Here is a 25,381-nt window from a genome sequence, read left to right as displayed (position 1 = left end):
AAACTGCCAACCTGTTGGTTAGCAGCCGCAGCTCTTAACCACTACGTCATCAGAGTTGTCTTAACACTAGTATTAACTAGTATTAACAGTACTAACTAGTATTAACACTAGTATTAATATTATTATTTTGCCTTTATTGCAGCCATAGACCAAGAGAATGAGGTAAGACAAGGGTAAGACAAAATCTCGGTTTATTAGCAAAGGGGGTGAGGAGTCCTTGTTTTGAAGTTTGGGGTAAGGAGAGGAATAAGGCTCTAGGAAAAGCCAGGAATAGAGATGAAGTTAGGGAGATAAACTATTTTCATTTCCATCTTCCAAAACACATACACCAAACAAAATCAAAAAATCAAACCTGTTGCTATCGCATCGATTCTAACTCATGGTGACCCCATGTGTGCAGAGTAGAACTGTACTCCATAGAGTTTTCAAGGTCGTAACCTTTCAGAAGCAGATTGCCAGGCCTTTATTCTGAGGTACCTGTAGGTGGGTTCAAACCGCCAACCTTTCTGTTAGTAGTCAAATGAGTAACCATTTGTGCCATCCAGGGGCGAAACACAACCACGCATGTATACATACTCCCTGCACTGCTACCCGTGACCGCCTTCACCCTAGAAAATAACTTTAGAGCCTGGTCACATGACACAGATTTCCTGCAACTCTGTTCCACTATTTTGAGCAACCCGCAATTTCCTCTCCTTTGGGAGTAAACCTCGAAGAGGTGGCAATCTGGGCTCTTTATGGTTTACAGAGCCCTAGAGCACTTGCAAGGAGCCCTAGTGGCATAGTGATTAAGCACTCGGCTGCTAACCAAAGGGTTGGTGATTTGAACCCACCAGCTGTTCTGTGGGAGAAAGATGTGGCAGTCTGCTTCCTTAAAGATTTACAGCCTTGGAAACTCTATGGGGCAAGTCTTCTCTGTCCTAAAATGTTGCTATACTCAATGGCAACGGGTTGTTTCAAGCACTTGTAAGGGACCTGCATATCCTTGCCACACCTGTTCCGTGTGAAGGTGAGGGTGTAAATACAAATATTCTCATTTGAAAATACGAAGCTTAAAGAATACATAACTTTTAAGTCATGGAGAAAGTACTATTAGAAATATAAAATATAAATACTTTATATTTCTTGCTGCTGGAAACTTCTGGTCTTATTTATTTATTTTAATTGAGATAAACAACACATGGTGAAACGCTCAAATTTAAATTTATATTTCGATGGCTTGATAAATGCATACAGTGTTACCAACACTCAGGTCAAGATATAGAACACTGTTCTCCCTAATTTGTGGTGACATAAAACCTAGGGCCATTCCCCAAACCAAACCTACTGCTGTAGAGTTGATTCTGACTCATAGTGACCCTACAGAACAGTGTAGAACTGCCCCACAGGGTTTCCAAGGAGCAGCTGGAGGATTCAAACTGCCGACTTTTTGATTAGCAGCTGAAATCTTAATAACTGTGCCACCAGGGCTCCAGGGCCATTAGACAAAGCTACTAAACAGGAGAGAAAGTCATATTTCGGGAAATAAAACTTAAAAACAAGCAGTTTATATACTTACGTGAGGTCCTTATGCCAGAAGGGAAGAAGGGAAAAGCAGTCTAGTGAGCTGTTTTTCCTAACCCAGCTTCTCTTTATGATTTTCTTCACGCTTTCTTCAAGTTGGAAAGATTTTCTGCTCTGCATTACACTTTTATAGGAGCATGTGAAAATTAAGGACGTCACTGTTCCCTATGTTTTTACCCCATCCTTTGATTTTATTATACTATTAATATCATATATAAGGCTCTTGGTTGCAGTTAGCTAATCAGTCTTGCTAATATTGACTGATAATGAAAACAACCATAATCCTGTCTGGAACTTTGCACAGTACAGCTCAGTGTTTTCTCCTCAGATGGTTCTCAACCATAATGTTATAATTACACCACTTTCTCAGCAGCATCACCCACATACTATAATTACAGTCAAAACACAGGCTATGTTTATACTGGACTAAAGTGGATGGAATTGTTTCATTTTAAGTGATTCATTTACCTCCTCTGTTGATAACAGACATGCAAGGCAATGGAAGAGTCATGTTCGTCATGTGCTTCTCTGAACAATAAGCTCAGATACCAAGAAGCTAAATAGCCAAAAAACAAAACAAAACAAAAAACCCCCAAACCCAACCCAAACCAAAAAACCCAATATGAGAAGGTATCAGGGACATGATCCCTAGTCTGGTTACCACAATGACTTATAATTTGAGAATGTAATGAAAGCTGACATGCTCGTAGTGACAGCGGGGTCCCTCATCTGGTCTGCCTGGCTATAGTACATCCCCAAGCACCTCAAGACAGTCTGCAGGACTATCTAACCTCATGGTGATATTTTCTATTTAGGCTCTGAGCCTACAGGATAATAACTCATCTAAGCACAGAGAACTTGTGTCCTGCAGACCATCCATTCCTTTAAGACATACTGTGTTTGTATCCACTATACGTCAGACACCGCTCTAGGTGCCAAGTACACATCTATGAACAAAGCAGAAATCTCTGCTTATTAGTTATTTACCTTGGTGAGTAAAATGAAAGCTTTTACTTATACTAAGGGTGCTGTGGACTCACCCATATTAGCTTGCAGGCAAAAACTATAGACTAAAACGCACCATTTTCCCGATACATGTACATGTACACAGTCTGGCGAAGAGGAATGGAGAGTGAATAAGGCAAGCCAGGGTTAAGTTCGCTGGGCTCATTTGTAATAAGTTATGAAAGATCACCTTCCAGCCTTCTGACATTGATAAGCGAAGGCGTAGATACTTCATTTCCAGTGCACCTCTCACTTGTTGTCCTAAAGCTTCTGGTTTAAAAAATTTAATAAAATCTTGATCCTCTGACTTGCCCTGCCCATGGAACCTCAGGTGCTGGAAGAAGAGAACATGCCATTGCAGGAAACCATAAAGTATGACTTGGTGGGAAGGGAGCCGAGTCTAGGTGCATGTCTTATGGTGGCATTTTAGGAACTACGATTGTTATTTTTAATACACTTTATTTTTTTATTTTTATTTTTTTGAATTAATCTTTATTGTGCTTTAAGTGAAAGTTTACAAATGTCAGTGTCTCGTACAAAAAATTTACATACATCTTGCTATACACTCCTAATTGCTCTCCCTCGGATGAGATAGCACAGTTCTTTCCTCTACTCTCTCTCCTCGTGTACATTCGGGTAGGTTCTGTCCACCTCTGCCCTCTCATCTCCCCTCCAGACAGGAGATGGCAACACAGTCTCATGTGTCGACTTGATCCAAGAAGCTTGTTCTTCACCAGTCTCATTTTCCATCCCCTATTCCAGTCTAATCCCTGTCTGAAGAGTTGGCTTAGGGAATGGTTCCTGCCCTGGGGTAACAGAGGGTCTGGGGTCCATGGCCTCCGGGGTTCCTCCAGTCCCAGTCTGACCATTAAGTCTGGTCTTTTTACGAGAATTTGGGGCCTGCATGCCACTGCTCTCCTGCTCCCTCAGGGTTTCTCTGTTGAGTACACTTTATATTTTAGAGTAGTTTTAGATTTACAGAAGAACTGTACAAAAAGTACACAGAGTTTCCATATACAATGTCTACCCTCCCACAGAGTTTCTCCCATTTTATTAACATCTTGCCTTAGTGTGGTACATTTATAAAAATGGATGAACCAATATTGATACATTTTTATTAACTAAAGTCCATGGTTTACGTTAGGATCTGCTCTTTGTGTTGTGCAGTCCTGGGGATTTGACAAATGCATAATGACATGTGTTTACCATTACAGTATCAGGCAGAACAGTTTTACTGGGCTTGAAATGCCTTGTGTTTTACCGACTTGTGCCTCTTCCTTTCCTCCTGAATCCCTGGCAGTCACTGATCTTTTTTTTACTGTCTCTATAGTTTTTCTAGGAGCCCTGGTGGTGCAGTGGTTAAGCACTTGGCTGCTAACCAAAAGGTCAGCGGTTGGAACCCATCAGCCTTTGCTCGGGAGAAAGATTTGACAGTCTGCTTCCATAAAGATTTATAGCCTTAGAAATCCTATGGGGCAGTTCTACCCTGCCCTGTAGGGTGGCCAAAACAAACAAACAAAAAAAAACAAACTCACCGCCGTCGAGTTGATCCCAAATCATAGCAGCCATATAGGACAGAGTAGAAGTGCCCCATACGGTTTCCGAGGAGCACCTGCTAGATTCAAACTGCTGACATTTTGGTTCGCAGCTGTGGCACTTAACCATTACACCCCTAGGTGGCTAGTAGTTGGAATTGACTAGAAGGTTTGGTTTTTATAGTTTTGGCTTTTCCAGAATGTCATACAGTTGAAATCATAAGGATGTAGTTTTTTTTCAGACTGGCTGCTTTCACTTAGCAATATGCATTTAAGGCTTGTCCATGTCTTTTTGTAGCAGGACTTACTTTCAGAGTGTCTGTTCATCTTCTGCTTATCAGAGTAGGCCAAGTTATGAACCATTTCTGGGAGGTTAGGCCACTATGCAGACGCATATAGTGGAAATGATTACTCTCCTTAGTTATGAGATACCCAAGAGCTCAGCTTGGGGCTCCTAAAAATCTGTCAGCAACACTAAGGCAATCGAATGATCTTTGAACTGAAGTTCTACCCTTTTTGGTCACTATTTGCATTTTATCTTATTTTTGTGACCTTGAATGATTGCGTGGAGCCCTGGTGGTAATGGTTAAGAGCTTGGTTGCTAACCAAAAGGTCAGCAGTTCGAATCCACCAGCCAGTCCTTGGAAACCCTATGCGGCAGTTCTACTCTGTCCTATAGGGTCGCTATGAGTCAGTATCCACTTGATGGCAATGAGTTTGGGCTTCTTTGGTGAATAATTGTGCTCCTGTAATGTCTTCCACCCCTAAGCTGACCTGAGAGAGTGGAGCAGGGGTGAGTGGGGACAATGCAGGTGGAGAGGCAAAGGCAGGGGTGGCCACATCTCAGATGGTCTCTGTAGGCTTGTAAATGGCAAGCTTTAAAACCATGGCTTCAAGAGCAAGTACGAGAGGGTAGAAACAAGCAGACACCTGCTTTTAGAAAACAGCATGTAACTGGTTCATTCATTTTCTTTCTCTTTCTGGTTTGTGCCAATAATAGAAAGCCTATTGGATATCTTTATTTTTTGTTTTAGGTATGGCAAGAGACTAACCCAAAAGGCAATGCAAATATTCCATGGCTGCATAGTCTTGGGATCTCTACTGAGACACAGCAGTGTTTAGTATAAGGTGATTTCAGTTCTAGGAAATTGCTTGCACCAATATTAGACCATAGCAGAGCTGGTGCGCAAGCACACACTGTCAAGCTAGATAACAACAGCAATGAGATCTTCAGCTCAAGTTGAGTTCAACTGTGGCCTCGTGTCATTGCCTTAAATTCTAGCTAAGTCACTCATTGTTCCTTACCACTTGAAAACATGTCTGTCTTTCACCATCAGCCCTTCAGGACCACACGCTTCAGCATAACTCATCCAATGTCTAATTAGCTAGAATGCAAATATTCTTTTTCTGGTTTTCCCACAGCAATTTTCTAAAATACTGTGCTCATATAAGGACCTTCCCCACTTTTCAGAGACAGAGAACTCTGGTCACCAGTAAGGCTAATTTCATGGGTTCCATCGGGAATCTGAATCATGTTCACTTGGGGATGGGAGTTGAGACCTAGGGTCTCATGAGGGCGTATTCTTTTTTATTATGGAATTTGCAAATATACACAAAAGTAAAGAGTAGGTGGTGCAGACATTTGCACTTGACTACTAACCTAAAGGTTGATGGTTTGAATCCTCCCAGCAGTTCCACGGAAGAAAGGTGTGGCCATCTGCTTCCATTAACATCACAGCCAAGAAAACCCTATGGAGCAGTTCTACTCTGCAACACATGGGTCACTATGATTCAGAATCAACTTGATGGCAACCAACAACAGAAACAAGAAGGGTTGTTTGCCTGCCTATACTGACATCCTATTAGGATTTTTCCACTCCCTATCTGTTGGTGTGTCTTACTGTGGTCACTTGGTGTTGCTATGATGCTGGAAGATACACCACTGGTGTTTCAAATACCATTAGGGTAAACCAGGTGAACAGATTTCAGATTAAGATAGAATAGGAAGAAAGGCCTGGAGATCTACTTCCGAAAGTTAGTCAATGAAAGGCCTATGGATTCACAATAGCATATTGTCTGCTATAGCATTGGAAGATGAGCCACCTAGGTTGAAAGGAACTCAAAATACACAGTGGCCACAACAATGGACTCAAAGATACCAACGACTGTGAAGATGGCTCAGGATGGGGGGACATTTTGTTCTGTCATACATGGGGTCACTATGAGTCAGAGTCACCTCAACGGCAACTAATAACAACTAGGATTTTTACCTCCTGCTGTGGTTCTGGACTCACCAACAAAGCCCTCTGCCTTTATATCCGCGTCTCTTTTTCAGAGAAAGTAGCCCCAAAGGAAATATCTTTTGGTCATCCCTTGAAAGGTGCATATTACAGGGAGTGACGGTCGAGATTGCGTTAGTGGGAGGAGATAATTATGGACTTAAAGAGGAGAGAGAAAAAAAAAATTTTTTTCTTCTTTAAATTAATCATACAGCTCTTACTTGAAGGGAATGCTCATTCTGCAGCCTAAACAAGGCTGCCCTTCCTTTCTTTTGGTCATGTGGGAAACCTTGGTCTTTTATGAATTCTCCTAATTCACATCTGTTATGAATTGAATTGTGTCCTCCAAAAATGTGTATCAACCACACAGCCAGTATTGTGTGGTTCACCATTTTGTGATCTGATGTGATTATCTTAAAAAACTAAAACTAACCCATTGCAGGCCTGTCAATTCCGACTCATAGCAACCCTATAGGACAGAGTAGAATTGTCCCATAAGGTTCCCAAGGAGGGCTGGTGGATTTGAACTGCGGACTTTTTGGTTGGCAGCTGCGTCACTTAACCACCAGGGCTTCAATTATCTTACGTGTTGTAAATCTTATGTGTTTTAAATGTGATTATCTTATGTGTTGTAAACCTAACCTCTATGATGTTAATGAGGCAGGATTAGAGGCAGTTATGTTAATGAAGCAGGACTCAATCTACAGGATTAAGTTGGATCTTAAGTCATTCTCTTTTGAGATGTAAAAGAGAGAATGGAACAGAGAGGAGATGTGACCTCATGCCACCAAGAAAACAGTGCTGGGAGCAGAGCATGTCCTTTGGACCTGAGGTCCCTGTGCTGAGAAGCTCCCAGAGCAGGGGAAGTGATGACAAGGACCTTCCCCCAGAGCTGACAGAGAGAGATAACCTTCCTCTGGGGCTGGTGCCCCGAATTTGGACTTCTCATCTTCTAGACTGTGAGAGAATAAACTTCTGTTTGTTAAAGCCATCTACTCGTCGTATTTCTGTTATAGCAGTACTAGTTAACTAAGATAACATCTAGTTTTTCAGGTCTCAGTTTCCTTCTGTCCATCAGCTGCCTGAGAAGTTTGTTTTGCTAATTCTCAGATTCCATTACTCTGAAAAAAATTTCTTTCTTTTACTAACTGTTCTGTTGTCAGCAGCCTAACTTCCCTGGGTATCTTTTTGATACACTTCTTCACTCTGAGGCTTTTGTTTTCTCCAGAAGATAAGAATGTCCCTCTAGTCTTGTTGATATCTGACCACTAATAAATAAGGCACCCATTCTTATAAACACCTTGGCCAGGAGAGGTTTGCAGGACAGGAAGGAGCTACTCTGCTCTCCCTGTTATGACAGCTTCTCACACTGGGGCTGACTATACCCTAGGAACGGCAGCAGTGGTGGTTCATTGGTAGAATTCTAGCCTTCCACGTGGAAGACCTCGGCTAGATTCCGAGCCAATCCACCCAACCAATGTTCCATTCTGTCAGTGGAGGCTTGCATGTTGCTGAACAGGTTTCAGTGGAACTTCCGTACTAAAACAGACTAGGAAGAAAGGCCTGGTGATCTACTTTTGAAAATCAGCCAATGACAACTCTATGGATCACACTGATTTGATCCTCCACAACCCATCATGGGGATGGTGCAGGGCCGGGCAGCGTTTGTTCTTTTGGGGTTGCCATGAATCAGATGTCAACTCCACAGCCGCTAATAACAACATAACCTAGGAGGTTATTTACTTACAATTTAAACTGAAATTATTCTGTCAAAAATCTAAATTTTGGGATGGTACCAAAGACAAATTTTACCAGATTCAAATTTTTGCCCCAGCTGGCCCTTCACCCAAAAACGACAGGGACATGGAGTAAGGAGGTGGGAAGCATAAGAGGGTAGGGCTAATGAGAAGAGGATGAGATGGAGTGGGAAACGTTCTGTAGAGCTCCTGCTCCAACCCTCAGAGGCACCCATAGTTCACCTGCAGCAGAAGCCAAAGGCTGCCAGGGGCTAGCCTGGGTACCTACACACCGTTAATATATTATTTGTTACTGTTGTTAAAATTGATCCAGGAAGTCTCCTTTTGGCTGAATTTCTGAAGCAAAAACAAATTTTAAATTAGGGACTCTAGGGGCTTATAAATGTACATATATAAGAGAATCCTGCCAATAAAATGGTACATGATTATTGCCAAATGTCTCCCAGGTAGCAAATGTTATAAGAGCTCATTGAAGTTTGGACTGAGCTTGCTCCAGGAAGGGGTAAAGCAGCCCTACAGCCTTGGAAAAGTAGAAAACGTCTGTTTTAATGTTCTACTTTTTTTAACCTCATCTCTTCTATTCTAAAAAAAAAAAAAAAATTCTGAAGGACCATCTTTTTCAGGGGAACGAGGAAGGAAACGGAACAACATTCTCTGAGGTGACAAGCCCTGTGATAAACATCTAACTAATCTTGCTTGAAGACACGCCTGAGGCAATACTCTGATGTAATGAAGCCAGCCTCCAGGCCCACACTCTTTCTCCCTCTTCTAGCCCCAACTCTTTGTTTGGGTGCCTGTCTTTCTTGGCCTCATTCCATGTCTGGCCATCTGTAGCTTGGCACGCCTCTCAGTCCTCCCCTTTAAGTGTTCTCTGCTTCTCTACCTCTAACAGGTCAACCTAAGCTCACAGTCCAGGTAACAATGCTGATGGATAAACTGGGGCCCTCCTGGACTACAAAATGAAGGTTTGCATTTTTGGTAGAGATAACTGACAATATTCACAACATTAAAATTTTATTTTTTAACACAATCTTTGCCAAAGTAGACTATTCAGGCATTCGGAAGGGTCTGTGGGAATTTTACTTCCTTTAAAAACATACTACTCAAATATGAGATACGTGATACTATATTCAGTGTCCTTTCTATTCTTCTAGAAAATATATGTGAACTTAAACAAGGGGTAAGTTTTTGGTAAGCCAGTGACCCAGGCTACCACCACTCTTTCAGTAATGGTAGTAGTAGTAGTAGTGGTAGTGGTAGTGATAGTGATAACGTTAACAGTAGTAACGCTAGTAGAAGGAGGCTTGGTGGCATGACGGTTACGTGCTTAGCTGCTAACCAAAAGAATGGTGGTTCAAACCCACCCAGCCTCTCCACAGAAGAAAGACCTGCCAATCTGCTCCCACAAAGCTTACTACTTAGGAAACCCTATGGGGCAGTTCTCCTCTGTTGCATGGGGTTACTATGAGTAGGAATAGACTTGGCACACTAGTAATAAAAATAATTAAATATCTAAAATTTGTTCTATACCTGCTTTGTGCCAGGAACTTTTCTATGTAACCATCTCTGATGGTGACCCTTTGAGATAGTTGTGATGTCTCTATTTAGAGATGGATAAACTGAAGCTCATGCATATTAACAGTAAACTGTGTGCAAACATAAAGGGCAATCCATGGTCTCTGGCTCCCTAGGTCCCAAAGTCCTCATCACACTGCCTGTGGCACCAACTGAAACCAACAAAAGAGGCTGCCACAACCACTCCTGTTTGATAAGAACAAACACCTCCAACACTTTGGCAGGAACTTCTTGTCTGCTTCTCTCCAAGAGGAAAAGGGCAGAAGAGGAAGTGTATCTTCTCTTAGATTTGAGGAAACAACATGTTACTCATCTGTGTTAGTCTTAGGGAAAATGCCAAACTCAGGCACTGTGAAATCTATACGAACTCATCTCCCTCCACTTCCCTTCTGCATTCTTTGTCTGGTAATTCCAGGAACTCAGTATGATATTTATTTAACAGATATTATTAAGCTCTTATTTTGTGCAAGGTCCTGACTAAGGGAGCAGCGTATAAAAAGATGAGCAGGGCTTAGTCCCCGCACTCAAAGAACTTAGGGTCTGTAGGGAAGATACCACGTGTACATAATCCACATGTGGTTTAATGTCAAAGAAGCACAAATTAAAAAGCTTCCAGAACTCAGAGAAGGAAGCACTTTAGTATCCAGATGTTTATCCACTTCTCCGAGGACTCACATGGGGCTTGCCTGGCAGAAGCTTCATGGTGGCAGGTGCACAAAGCCGTATGTGCTGACGACACAGACCACAGGTGGGCTCTCCTGCAGATACTGCTTTCACAAGAATCCAAATTTGGTTTTACACATGCATTTATTGAGGAATATTGAGTGAAAAAAGAAGAGTTAAGAGCTGCTTTTCCATGACACATGAAAAATCAAAAGATAACCTAGAGCAGTAAAGTCATAACTGCTCCTTGAGAATAATACCACAATCACTCATGAACGGCCTCTGACAACACATCTGTCAGGATGCTATGAGGCTTCAGGGTTATGACTCTTTTTAACGCACGACTTCCTAACAGGAGAACCTTCTTTCTTTATTCTTCAGCCTGAGTTTTAGTGACAGCAGTCAGTTTGTAAGAGTGCTACAACCTGTAAAGTCAAGTTTGTTCTCAAACTGGAGCTGAGTGTTTCGCTGACCATAACTTTTCATGAGATAAATACAATGGAATAATGTTGACACTGTCTTAGACAGTCCAGTTGCAAATAATTGTCCATTACATCAATCAACAAGCATTTACACATGTTCAGCTTTCATGTGATACGGCTCCTTTAATAATAATGAATATACATGCCCACATGGATTGGCAAATATAGTTAATCCTTACTTTACAATATAGTGTATTTCAAAAAGGTCCCTGGGTGGTACAAACAGTTTACTCTTGGCTGCTAACCGGAAGGTTGGCAGTTCCAACCCACCCAGCGGCTCTGTGGAAGAAAGGCAAGACAATCTGTTTCCATAAAGAATACAGTCAAGAAAACCCTATGGAACAGTTCTACTGTGTAACACATGGGGTCTCCATGAGACAGGGGCCAACTTGACAGCAGCTAAGGACAATAACAATTAACCAAAAGGCTGGCCTTTCAAACCTACCCAGTGGTGCTATAGAAGAAAGGCCTGGAGATCTGTTTCTGTAAAGATTACAGCCAAGAAAACCCTACGGAGCTCAGTTCTACTCTATAACACGTGGAGTCACCATCAGTCGGAACCGACTTACTGACAATGGGTTAGGTTTTTTGGTTTTGGTATTTCAAGAGTTGACTATGAAGTAAATTTATGAAATCAATCTCGTAGTCTCATTACTGTCAGCTACTAAACTGAAGATAAATTGTTGCAGGAGACTAAAAGACAATAACTAGTATATATATGATGACTAGTTTGATAAAATATTATCAAAATAATCAATTTCCTTCTTAAATTAGGGGTTGGCATACTTTTTCTTAAAGGACCGGATAGTAGATATTTAAGGCTTGTGGACAGTATAGTTTCTGTCTCAGCTATTCAACTCTACCATTGTACCCTGAAAGCACAATCTGTAAATAAATGGGTATGGCTCTGTTGCAATAAAACTTTATTTACAAAGACAGGAAGTAGGCTCGAGAGCCATAGTTTGTCAACCTCTGGTTTAGATAATTGTTAACCTAAAAAAAAAGTAGTTTATTTTGTACCATACGTTGTGAATTATGTGTGTATCATATTTTTAAAAGCCCTTCGAAAGTTGTATAACCCCTTTTTAAGTGATGAATTCTTTATAGAATAATCACCCTTTGAGTTTTTTTTTGGCTTAATTATTATCTCATATATTTTTTTTTTATTGCATATGTTTGCCACGAAGCACACTATTACTTGAACCACTATTCAATGCTACCTATGTTTCAATTATTTGATAAAGCCATACATGTTTTTACAACTGTGCTGTGTAACTTGCTTTCTCAGTGTACAGGTTCATTTGTTTCAAAGTCAGGGCACGCCTACATAGTGAGCTCAAGTCTTTTCTCTAAGTGAAAAAATATACATTAGCTGAAAAACCTGTTCATCACAAGCAGGAGTTGATGTGAACAAAGGGCATTTTTAAGTAATTCAAGTATCCACTCCCTGTGAGAGGCTCATGCATGCGTGCAGAAGTCAGGCCTTCTTGAGAGCAGTGGTTATAGAGTTGGCTTGGAAGCTGTAGAACTTAGCAGCAAATCAGAGGGCTCAGTTAAAAGTACTCAAAGGCCACAACAAACTTTGGGATTCTTAATGTTCTAGAGTCACTAAAACGTGTTTACCATCCACTGAGGTCACTCAGGGTGAGAGGATGTTTATTTTGGGTTTCATCCTTGCAAAACATGTGTTATACTTTGGGAGAGAAACTATGCTAGAAATCAGTAGAGAGAGCATACAGAGGCACACTGGCATTTTTCGGGAGACACTTTATCATTCTTCGCAGGCTTCTTTTTCTTTTCTTCTTTTCATTTACTCACTTCCAAGTTCAACTCTTTTAGAGGTCTATGCCCCTATGGTTAAACTCTTGGCTGCTAACCTAAAGGTTGGTGGTTAGAACCCACCCAGTGGCTCTGTGCCCAAAAGACCTGGTGATCTGTTCCTGTAAAGATAACAGCCTAGAAAACCCCATGAGGTAGTTCTATTCTGTCACATGGGGTCACTATGAGTCAGAATTGACTCAACGGCACACAACAACAACAACTTGTCCACAAACAGATTTCGAATTATTTTATTATTGTTTTGGTTCCAAAAGAAAAGACCTTGATATATGTTCTTAACCAGAAGGCACGTGCAGGTACTTGAGGAGGCTGACCCTGAGCTGTGGGCTCATTGCCTGTTCCAGAAGTTTTGCTAACACTGGCCTAAGCATACATACAGAGAAGGAAACGTCTCTTGTAAACTGAGTGGCAAATATCTGCTTATCACTGATAAGTAAGCTCAGCAAGTTGCTGGAAGTTGAAGGAGGATAAAAAGTTAAGATCTAATACTTACGTTCCAAAAAATCCTTATCATCCAACAAGTACACCTGAGAGCAACAGAGTATATCTTAAGGCACTAACATGTGTGAAACAAACGGCAGTCATCCTCTGGGTGTTCAGGCTGGAAAGAAGTCACTGCAAACTTCATATTCTGAGATAAGTGAACAATGCCATTTGAGTTACCCATATACACGTGTTCTCCACACTTTATGATGCTCATTTAGGGACAGACAGAAATCAGTGCACTGACAATGTCTTCTTTACTCTCTGAGTTGTTCTGTTAAGAGACTTAGTAAGTTGTTTTCTCTGTACCTCCATTTCTTCTTGTATAAAAGGCATGATTCTACCTGCATTCCTCCTACTTCAGAGAAACACGGAAGGGGGATAAATGCCAAGGATGCTCGGTATTATCTGGAGATTAGTGCTGTGTGTGAGTCAGGAAGGTTGCTTACTACTAATTTGAGCGCAAGAGAGATCCAACATAAACACTGTTTCCTTAAAAGGGTCACAATAATCTGTGTTTACTTGCTGAATTGTTTACAGAATCCCTTATAAACAAGTAGACCATCAAGAATTCAATGTCAGCTTCAACGTCAGCACCCCACGCCAGCACTGCTCTCTAATGCATGCCCACAGCTTGAGTTCTTTGTAACAAATAAAGGTTGCACATCCTCTCTAAGACACCACCCTCAAGGACACACTTCCCTTATGTCCTGCATATTTTAGCCTTGTTGTCCGCTAATGAGCCCTTGGAAACTCTGGTGGTTAAGAGCTACTGCTGCTAACCAAAAGGCTAGCAGTTTGAATCTACCAGGCACTCCTTGGAAACGCTACAGGGCAGTTCTATTCTGTCCTATAGGGTTGCTATGAATAAGCCCTTAAGGTTGAAAGCACTTGATGAAAAAGAATATTAAGCTGAGAGGGTTATCCGGCTCTTATGGGGCAGCAATGGGCCACATGCAGGAATGGCGCCACTATTTTCTGGGCAGTTAAAGTGCCAACAGGATGCCATGATGACGATGCAGAAATGTTGTGTGATGTAACCCAAGACCAGATACCAGGTCCATGACCTGAACTTAAGGTTTTGTGGAAGGTTTTTGAGAAAGGCTGAAAGTATCTATACTTAGCAATGGACAAAAGAAATTTCTTCTCCTTTATAAATTCTTCATGCCTTCATAAATGAGTGCTGAAGGGCATGATGGTACTGTTTGGTTAAGACAATGAGGATAATCTGGCTCCTGTTTTTTGTCTTTTATTTATTTTTACAAAATTCACTTTAACAACTATTCATTAAGCACCCATCATGTGTCAGGCACTTATTGAGGAGTATGGGACACAACGATAGATATGATATAGCCCCTACCCTTAAGAAAAGTACAGTCTATTAAGGGGGAAGAGCAAGCACACAGAAGTCTACATTAGGTTGAACTAAATGACATAATGATTTTATGAACCAAAATACATTTGAGTATGGGCAATTCCATATAATTCAAACTACTACATGTCAGGATAACATAAGAACCATGAGAAAATATAATAGCCACCATGTAAGCTTACCATGTGACCAGTTGCCACTCTAACTACTTTTCATATATCAACACTTGTAATTCTTACAATAACCTTGTGAGGCATGTACTATTAGCATCTTTATTTTAGAGATAAGAAAACCAAGGTGCAGAGATTATGAAATTTAGGTAAGATCAAACGGGCTGTAAGCAGTAGAAGTGGGATTTATACCAAAGTAGTCTGGCTCCAGAGGCTGACATTTTAAACTACTATGCTATGCTATCTCTCTTTGAGATGGAGAAAGAACGGGCTACAGAGATTCCAAGGAGGAAGCACTCATCTTCTTGGGGGAACTAGGAGAAGTCTTGTGAATGAAGAGATATTTCAAATATGCCTTAAAGGGCAAAAATTCAAGAGGGATTGTTTAAGACTCAGAGGTAAGAGGAGAGAATATCTGGGGAAAGGGCCAAAATGAATGGATGTAATGAAGCAGGAATGCAAAGAACATAAATGGGGAGGGGGATGCATAGGACACAAGGAAGATAAGGCTGGAAAAGGCAGTAGGATCCATGTGGTGGAATTCTTTGAAAGCCAGGGAGATGGGTTAATTGGTAATTTAAAAAACAATGCAATGCTACTGAAGATGATCGAGCAGCACAATTCCTGGATCAAAGGTAGCCAGAAAGAATTACTCTTGAAGTAGAATGTAGGGTGGTTTAGGATGAGGAAGAAATAGGAAGTATGGAAGAAAAATTAGGAGATTAGCACAAAAATCCAGCTAAGAATGTATGATAAGGTTTTGAACAAGCAAGGTGAAGTTGGCTATGTTAGTCTTTGTCTCATAAATGTGTTTTTATTGAAGAGTGAAAGGAACTCACAATTGTGAGAGAAGATTTTCATGAACCCCTAAAACTTCAAGAAATTTATTTTCTGTGTCTAATATAATAAATTTTTTGGAACCCTTTGCACACTTAACTCTGATCTCAGTCATTGATTTTTTTGTTCAGAATGCCTGTTTTCATAAACTTTTGGACTAATTTATGCTCCAAAGAGCAGTCAATGAAAATTCAACATTTGGCCCCAGCTGAATATTCATTTTATTTTGAGGTGGACATGTTACTGATTAAAGAAGCCCTGGTGGTGCAGTGGTTAAGCACTTGGCTGCTAACCAAAAGGTTCATGGTTCAAACCCACCCAGATGCTCTGTAGGAGAAAGATGTGGCAGCCTATTTCCATAAAGATTACAGCCCTGGAAACCCTATGGGGTAATTCTACTGTGTCCTATAGAGTCACTATGAGTCAGAATCAATTCGATGGCAATGGGTTTGGTTTTTTTTGGGGGTTTATGTTACTGATCACAAAACATATACTTTTATAGTCATATGTGACAAACGCTGTAAAAAGGAATGACTTTTAAAAAATGAGGGAAAAATCCCCTTCAGAAAGATATACAATCATCCAAAAATTTCCCTTCCTAATGAAGTCTCATCTATTTGGTCCAAATAATAATCAAATCCTCTGCCAATAGTCAAAGCATAGTGTCAGTCATGACAGAGAAATAAAATTATTGCTAGAAGGCAAAGAGCCAGGCATCCTAGCTGAGGTATCTGTCTTATTCAGGGACACTAAAAATGTTTTACTTTCTTCTAGAGAATTCCAATCATAGTCATCATTTTACCCAGCAACTAAGAGAAACTTTCTTTTTGGTAAATTTGTATCATTATTTATTTAAAGTATAACAAAGATTTCTGTGTATCTCTGTAAACCGTAAACTTCCTTAATGTCCCTCTTATCCTAAGTGTGTGTGTTTTTTTGCATTTATTATTTATTGACCACTGCTATGATGCCTTTAGAGAACATTAAGACCCAAGGGAACAGAAATGTCTTACCTTTTTTAAAAAAAAATTATTGTGGTTTCAATGAACGTTTACAAATCAAGTCAGTATCTCATACAAAAACTTACACATGCCTTGCTATGTACTCCTAGCTGCTCTCTCCCTAATGAGACAGCGCACTCCTCTTCTCCACCCTGTATTTCTCATGTCCATTCAACCAGCTTCTGTCCCCCTCTGTCTTCTCAATCTCGCCTCCAGACAGGAGCTGCCCACATAGTCTCATGTGCCTACTTGAGCCAAGAAGCCCATTCCTCACCAGTATCATTTTCTACTTTATAGCCCAGTCCAATCCCTGTATGAAGAGTTGGCTTTGGGAATCGTTCCAGTCTTGGGCTAACAGAGGGTCTGAGGACCATGACCTCTGGGGCCCCTCTAGTCTCAGTCAGACCATTAAGTTTGGTCTTTTTATGAGAATTTGAGGTCTGCATTCCACTGTTCTTCTGCTCCATCAGGGATTCTCTGTTGTGTTCCCTGTCAGAGGAGTAAGCATTTGTACCCGGGCACCACCTAGTTATTCTGGTCTCAGGCTGGTTCAGGCTGATGTAGTCTCTGATACATGTGGCCCTTTCTGTCTCTTGGACTCATATTTACCTTGTGTCTTTGGTGTTCTTCATTCTCTTTTGCTCCAGGTGGGTTGAGACCAGTTGATGCATCTTAGATGGCCGCTTGCTAGTTTATAAGACTCCAGATGCCACTCAACAAAGTCAGATACAGAACGTTTTCTTAATACATTTTGTTATGCCAATTAACCTAGGTGTCCCCTGAAACCATGGTCCCCAGGCCCCTGTTCCTGCTACTCTGGCCTTCGAAGCGTTCGGTTGTATTCAGAAAACTTCTTTGCTTTTGGTTTAGTCCAGTTGTGCTGACCTCTCCTGTATTGTGTGTTGTCTTTCCCTTCACTTAAAATAGTTCTTGTCTACTGTCTAATTAGTGAATACCTCTCTCCCTCCCTCCCGACTCTCAGAAATGCCTTATCTTTTAATGATGAATTTTTAGTGTGACTAAGATAGTATAATTGTTGTTGCTGTTGTTAGGTGCCCTCAAGTTGGTTTCAGCTCATAGTGGCCCTATGTACAACAGAATGAAACACCTGCTGGTCCTGCATCATCTTCACAATCACTGCTATGTTTGAGCCCATTGTTATAGCCTCTGTGTCAGTCCATCTCATGGAAGATCATCTTCTTTTTTGCTGACTCTCTAATTTACCATGCATGATGTCCTTCTTCAGGGACTGGTCCCCTCTGATAACATGTCCAAAGTACATGAGATGAAGTCTCACCATCCTCGCTTTCAAGGAACATTCCAACTGTACTTCTTCCAGGATAGATTTTTTCGTTCTTCTGGCAGTCCATGGTATATTCAATATTCTTTGCCAACACCATAATTCTAATGCATCAATTCTTCTTCAGTCTTTCTTATTCATTGTTTAGCTTTCCCATGCGTATGAGGTGATTGAAAATATCATGGCTTGGGTCAGGCGTACCTTAATCCTCAGAGTGACATCTTTGCCTTTTAACACTTTAAAGACATCTTTTGCAGAGTATAATTAATAATGTCAGTTTGTCATACTGTGGTGGCTTACATGTTGCTGTGATACTGGAAGCTTTGCCACTGGTAATACCAGCAGGGTCACCCTTGGTGGACAGGTTTCAGCAGAGCTTCCAGACTAAGATAGACTAGGAAGAAGGACCTGGCGGTCTATTTCTGAAAAAATTGGCCAGTGAAAATCTTGTAAAAAAAAGGTATGCTAGTAACTTGGCAACTAGTCAAATAATTACATAAATAATTTGTAAAATTAATAGCGTATAATTATTTAATTATTCGACTAGTTGCCAAGTCTTTAGCATACTTTTTTTTTTTTAAATAATGTTTTATTGTGTGTTTGGTGAAAGTTTACACAGAAAATTAGGTTCGCACTTAACAATTTCTACACAAATTTTTCAGTGACATTGATTACATTTTTCACGTGTCAAAATTCTCATGATTTCTGTTCTGCTTGTTCCATTTAAGTAGCCTGTTTTCCCTGCCCTCCTTACTTTCTCCTTAGAGTAATTGTCGACAATTTGGTCTCAAATAGATGGTTTTTTAAAAGAGCACCATACTCACAGGTAATATTCTTTATTTTATGAGCCAGTGTATAATTTAGCTATGTAAGTGTGTTTCTGGTCAATGCATATTCCTTTTCTACTTTTGCTGTGTTGTATCCTTTGCCTGTAATAAAGCAGCTCTGTGAGTATAAACCATTTGAGTCCTGTGAGTCTTCCAGCAATGGAACACTCAAGGTGATTCATGTATAATTAATTCAGGGGGGAAGTCAAGAGACTCCATGATAAGAAGTGGTATGGGTGGCAGTTGCTAAGTGTGGAAAGGGCTTGGTAACCAGGCAGCTATTAAGGATAACCAGTTACTATCAAGCTGACTCAGACTAATGGCAACCGCATGTATGTCAAAGTAGAACTGTGCTCCATAGGGTTTTCAGTGGCTGATTTTTCAGAAGTAGATCACCAGGCCTTTATTCTGAGGCACCTCTGAGTGGACTGGAATCTCCAACCTTTTGATTAGCAGCTGAGCACATTAATTGTATGTAGCACCCAGGGACTCTTGTTAAAGGTATTTTCATTTAATTACTTTATTTTCAATGTCATTTATTACTTACCGTGCTAAGCTATCATTTTAAGTATGCTGAATTATACAACTTTGAATAACACATAGCTGCTCATAGTCCAGATGGGGAAAGAAGAAGGTACACGCAAAAAACTATACTCCAAAGCAACATTTAATATATTCCTTAAGTGTGGTATGAAATATCAGGACCTCTCTCACAGACAAGCATAGAGAAGGAAGGAACTGCTTCAGGTCAAGGGTATTGGTGTTTTGGCCTTAACTTAAAGCACAGGCAGGATTTATATTTACAGGATACAGGGTGGTGTGGAAGGAGGATATTTCTGGAAGATGTGAAAGCATAGTGTGCCTTGGGAATAGTCAGAAGTCTAGACTATCTGGGATGTGATGATGGATGGTGGATTTTAGTGCCTTGGGAAAGGCTTGGAGTTTAAAATTTAGGTAGTGAGGATGGCCTAAACATATTTAGTGGTGTTTAGAGCATAGAAGTGATATTATTATTGGCAGAGGAAGATGGATCCAAAGTAGGGGAGATGGGGCAGGGGGTGGAAGGAGAGAGGAGGGAGACAGCTACTAAATGTTTATTGCAATAGCGCAGGTATAAACGTGGCCCAGAGAAGGGTGGTGGCATTTATTTCACTTATGTTTGGTCAATTCTGTCTAGGACTGGCCCTGAGAGGGTTTTTATTTTATTTTTCTTCTATGAGATTTTGCTTTGAACCTGAGAATTTAGAAAAGTGCATACAGGAAATGTGTATCTTTAGGACATCTCATGTTGTACACAAGCTTTTCATGTGAAATTATCTCCTTAGTGAGGATGTGAGCTCCTTGGCATCAGGACACCATCTTACTCATTTCTTTCTTCTCCAGGGTGCAAAGCTCAGTGCTAGGTGCACTGCAGAGTGAACTATTTGTGACTCAGTGACGGCGTACCCAGTAACAGAGTAAGAAGGTATGAGCACTTGGGTCTGTCAGATTTGAATGAGATACTCATGGTGATAAAGGCGGCCATGGTTTTGTCAAAGCATGTTCACTGTGGTAGGTGCCCACTGATACAGGCACATTCATTTACATGGGTTACTTTATCCAATCAATCCTGGGTCAGAGGGCAGGTAATTTTTAACAGGAAGAAGCTGGAAGGCTGAAATTCTTCCTTTAGAGAGGCCAGTGTCTGTATGATGAATGATGATTAGCTAGTATTCTTGCTTATCACAAAGACAGGAAATCAACACATGTCAAATGACTGGTAGGAGGTTGCTATATATCAGTCTAACCTAGAGGCACCAAGGATCCTGTTATGGATTGAATTGTGACACCCCCAAAATATGTGTTGGGATCTAACCACTATACCTGTGAACACTTAATTGTGCTCATGTGGAATCTGTACATGGATCAAGAGGCAGTTGTTCGAACGGAACAAGGGAATACTGCATGGTTTAAAGTCAGGAAAGGTGTGTGTCAGGGCTGGATCCTTTCACCGTACCTATTCAATCTGTATGCTGTGCAAATAATCTGAGAAGCTGAACTATATGAAGAAGAACGGGCATAAGGATTGGAGGAAGATTCATTAACAACCTGTGATATGCGTATGACACAACCTTGCTTGCTGAAAGTAAAGAGGACTTGAAGTACTTACTGATGAAGATCAAAGACCACAGCCTTCAGTATGGGTTACACCTCAACATAAAGAAAACAAAAATCCTCACAACTAGACCAATAAGCAACATCATGATAAATGGAGAAAAGACTCAGGTTGTCAAAGATTTCAGTTTACTTGGATCCACAATCAACACCCATGGAAGCAGCAGTCAAAAAATCATAAGATGCATTGCATTGAGCAAATCTCCTGCAAAAGACCTCTTTAAAGTATTGAAAAGCAAAGATGTCATCTTGAGGACTAAGGTGTGCCTGACCCAAGCCATGGTGTTTTCAATAGCCTCATATGCATGTGAAAGCTGGATAATGAATAAGGAAGACCAAAGAAGAATTGATGCCTTTGAATTGTGGTGTTGGCGAAGAATATTTAACATACCGTGGACTGCCAAAAGAACGAACAGATCTGTCTTGGAAGAAGTACAACCAGAATGCTCCTTAGAAGCAAGGATGGCCAGACTACATCTCACATACTTTGGACGTGTTATCAAGAGGTATCAGTCCCTGAAGAAGGACATCATGCTTGGTTAAATACAGGGTCAGTGAAGAAGAGGAAGACCCTCAATGAGATGGGCTGACACAGTGGCTACAACAATGGGCTCAATCATAGCAACAATTGTACGGATGGCACAGGACCCGGCAGCGTTTCATTCTGTTGTGCACAGGGTCGCTATGAGTCAGAGCTGACTTGAGGGCGCCTAACAACAACAACATATCTGTGAATATAATGTAATGCAGTCTTCTTCCATAATGCAATCTAATATAATCAGTCCATCAGTTGAGGTCATACCAGTGTAGGGTGGATCCTAAAACTAATCAATTCTAAGTAATAAAAAGAGCAGACTAAACACAGAGGCATGCACATACTGGGGAAGACAGATGCCATGTGAGAATCACCAAGAACCAAGGAATGCCTAGGGCTACTGACAAGGAAGGAATCAACAAGGCTGAGACCCAGATTTGGACTTTTAGCCTCCAGAAGTGTGAGAAAATAAACTTCTGTTCTTTAAAGCCACCCACTTGTGCTGTTTGTGTTATAGCAGCACTAGAAAACCAAGACAGACTCCGTGACCTGTTAATGACAATGGCTTGAAGAAATCATGCTACCACTTTGGGGAGAAGGGGAGGGCAATGTATTATCTGTGTGTGGGGGAGGGCTGCAATGTGGGTTGGAGCATGCACTATTATTAAGACATTCTTGACCAATTCCTTCTTAGTTCCTTGCAGAAAGTAACAACAGGTTACAGCATCTGTTGAATGAAGGCTTTGAACTGCTGGCTGGTATAACCCAAACATAACCAAACAGCCACCCCTTTTACAACCCCTCATGTTAATTGGGCAGCAGATTAACATGTCAGGTCCTTCTAAAAGTAGAGGGTTGTAAAGGGTTTGTGGTCTGGCACAACTGACAAGTGAATGACATTTGTTAAAAAACACCACCAACCCTCCATTTGGGCCACCTCCAAGAAAATGATGCTTAAATCTCACATTAGAAATTTACTCTGCAATTTAGTCATAAAATCCAAATTGTGGTTTAGTGACACCAGAATTACTGACAAAAACAGCAACAGTTTAAATTCAATTAGGCAGACTGTCTTCCCTTCTTTTACTGGATAATTGGATTCTAGCACTTACTTAACTGATGAAAAAATACCCATTCTTACAGAATTTAGTTAAATGGGCACGTACTATGTGATCATGAATTTTTAGGTGACGTGAGAGACTTAGAAGTATCATAAATGTGGGCTCTGGTTGTTGGGTCTTAAAGTTCAATTTAATTAATTAACTCACGTACAGCTCACAAAATTTGTTGAGTTCTATGCGTGATGCTAACATATACATTAAAATATCGTGAAGTAAATGCCATCATGCAGTGATGAACCAAGTTTTGTGGGAACACAAAAGGCAGAACAACTATTCAGACCTAGAGGATGTGGAGAAGGCTTCCCCACAGAGCAGAGGTTTGAGCTCAGTCTTAGGCATGAAGGGAAGATTGTCAAAGGACAAGAGAGGGACATGTAAAGGCATTTCAAAAAGAGTTAACTCACACGAAGGAAGAATTTTGGAGCATAAGGCAATTTGGTTGAGAGATGAGTTTAGTCTTCTGCCAAGCTGATCACTAGATAAAGATATATCTCAAAATAATAACGATCCTCTAAAACAGGATCTGTAAAAAGAGGCAGGGTCCTTAATTTGATAAAGTTATTGACTCATATCCAAATTAATTATGCCCCCCCCCCCATTTATTTGGCCTAACTTAACCTCTGAGCATAAGAAAAATAGATAAAGCAGCAGCCTTGCAAAGAAGCTGAAAAAAAAAAAAATCCTGAAAAAATATACTTTTTTGCTTGCCAGGGCAATTTCAATCAGTCACTCTCCCAGTTACCAATATCCCAAACAAAACAGAGAAAGGACAGTAGCTTGAATTATAGTAGAGCATGGACAATATTGCTGAAGGCAGAAAAAGGATGGAAATTCTTACTTGTCCCTGGGCCTGGATTAACTCTTTGCAGACTCTGGGATGCTCTGCCAAGGATAGCTGGTGTGGCTGGAACAAAAAAAGAAGAAAACTATTAGCCATCTCTGTCAAAATGATTTGATGTGACCCCACTACAGTATCATTTCTAAATTAAAAAACTTGACCTGCACCCCCTTACAATGCTCCTGCTTTTTTTTTTTTAATTAAAATTGTAAATCTTCCCTCTTAAACCAAAACCAAACCCTGCTGCCGTTGAGTTGATTCCGACTCATAGAACTATAAATTATACAGTAAATAACTGGAGCAAATGGAAATCTTCTGGTTTTAGTCACTTCTGGTCTCATGCCTAGATACAGTCAGGAGAAATGAAAAAATGGCTTTTATTATCATTTGAGTCTAAACTTGAGCCTTGCTTATGAAAACAAGGAGGAACATAAATTCTTTTCTTAAAACAGTATTAAAAACCATTCGGTCAAAAAAATTTCTCTCAGAAATAAACATACGAGTAATCCTGGGAGTGGGGAAGAAAGGAGGGGAAGCAAAAAGTTGGACAAGAAAGATACAGAACTTTATGATACAAGATGGGCAATGAGTCATGTATTAAAAAGCAGTTATAATTTGATCGATAATCTATAGCATTAGATTATATTAAAAACAGGAAAAATGGCAAATGATCAGTGTAGTTGGTGTTCTACCTTAAACTATTACACCAGACTGCTTTGCAAGCATCTCAGCTATAAAATATGCAATTGTTATCCGGGCTTGGTGGAAAAGGGTATTTGTACAGAATTTCCCACATCAGATCATGTTGCCAGTTGCTGTTCAGTTGATTCAGACCCATGGTGACCTGATGTGTGTCAAACATCAATGTCTGATTTCTCGGAAGTCAATCACCAAGCCTTTCTTCTGAGGCATCTCTAGGTGGACTTGAGCTGTCAACCTTTTGATTAGCAGCTGAGCGTGTTAACTGTTTGCACCACCCCAGGAACTCCTTTCAGATCATGTTACCTCTGGGTGATTCTTGAAGGTGCAGCATTTCCCCGGCCCACAAGAAACACTGAGCATTATTTCAATGTGAGTGAAGCTACTGATGCTCTTATTTTGGTCCTCAGTAGAAATCCTCAAATTAGCAGTAAAGTTGAGGAGAGTTTCTCCAGAATGATGACTGAAATGGAATGTGGGGGTCAGTTATGAGATGAGCGCCCAAGGAGGGGGTGCAGAGCCAAACCTCAGGCTAGGAAGGAGCAGGGAGGCCTGGCTACCCTGACTCTTCACAAGGTGCTAAGAAATCTTTCTCTGAAATAAAAAAAGGAAGAGAAAGAAAATGAAGATGCATCGGGCAGTGAGATAACTCACTTTCATCTCCCTGAATTTCAGAGCTAGTGAGTCCTGGCCACCTGCTCCTGAGCCACTTTTCAATGTACTTTTCCACTAAGTCCCTCTAATTAGCTATTCTGTAGGAAGCAGCTGCTGGGTCTGGTGTTCATAAATAGAGACCAACAGATGAAGTTAAGATTCTCCCCAATAAATGCTACAGAATTCTAATCCTCGTAGGGTTTTTCAGTCTGGGTGTTATCGGTGAGCGTATTTTTTTAAGTGGTTAGGGTTGGGAGTTTTGGTGAATTAATATTTTAAATTCTGACTATTATTTCTGTCTACTGCCTGTCATTTTCTTGTACTGTGGTGCCTTGCATGTTGCTATGATGCTGGAAGCTTTGCCACCAGTATTTCAAATACCAGCAGGGTCACCCTTGGTGGACAGGTTTCAGCGGAGCTTCTAAACTAAGACAGACTAGGCCTGGCGATCTACTTTTGAAAATTAGCCAGTGAAAACTCTATAGATCACCTATAGATCACAACAGAATATTGCCCATATAGGGCTGGGCAGTGTTTCATTCTCTTATACATGGGGTTGGCATGAAGTGGAGACGATTCAACGGAAGCTAACAACATTATTTCTGAAAATGCTTCTTTTTCTTCCCTCTAAATTTTACTCTTACCTTGACCTATACAAACTAATTTGCTTCCAAATGCAATAAAGAAGTATG

At 40.7% G+C, this 25,381-nt stretch overlaps 1 protein-coding gene across 3 annotated transcripts in view; it reads right to left on the bottom strand.

Annotated features, from left to right (window-relative positions):
• GHR (growth hormone receptor) overlaps positions 1-25,381 on the bottom strand; it is a 346,262-nt gene that overhangs the window by 86,263 nt on the left and 234,618 nt on the right. For all 3 annotated transcript variants that reach the window (XM_049863072.1, XM_049863064.1, XM_049863056.1), the window contains exon 3: positions 23,337-23,402. In XM_049863072.1, coding sequence (XP_049719029.1) covers positions 23,337-23,402 — 66 coding nt within the window. The remainder of the gene's footprint in view (positions 1-23,336; positions 23,403-25,381) is intronic.

The sequence above is a fragment of the Elephas maximus genome, chromosome 2, assembly GCF_024166365.1.
Source record: "Elephas maximus indicus isolate mEleMax1 chromosome 2, mEleMax1 primary haplotype, whole genome shotgun sequence".
In the NCBI taxonomy this organism is placed as follows: domain Eukaryota; kingdom Metazoa; phylum Chordata; class Mammalia; order Proboscidea; family Elephantidae; genus Elephas; species Elephas maximus.
Note: the sequence above shows the minus strand (reverse complement) of the source record. Positions and strands in the feature narration are given on the sequence as shown.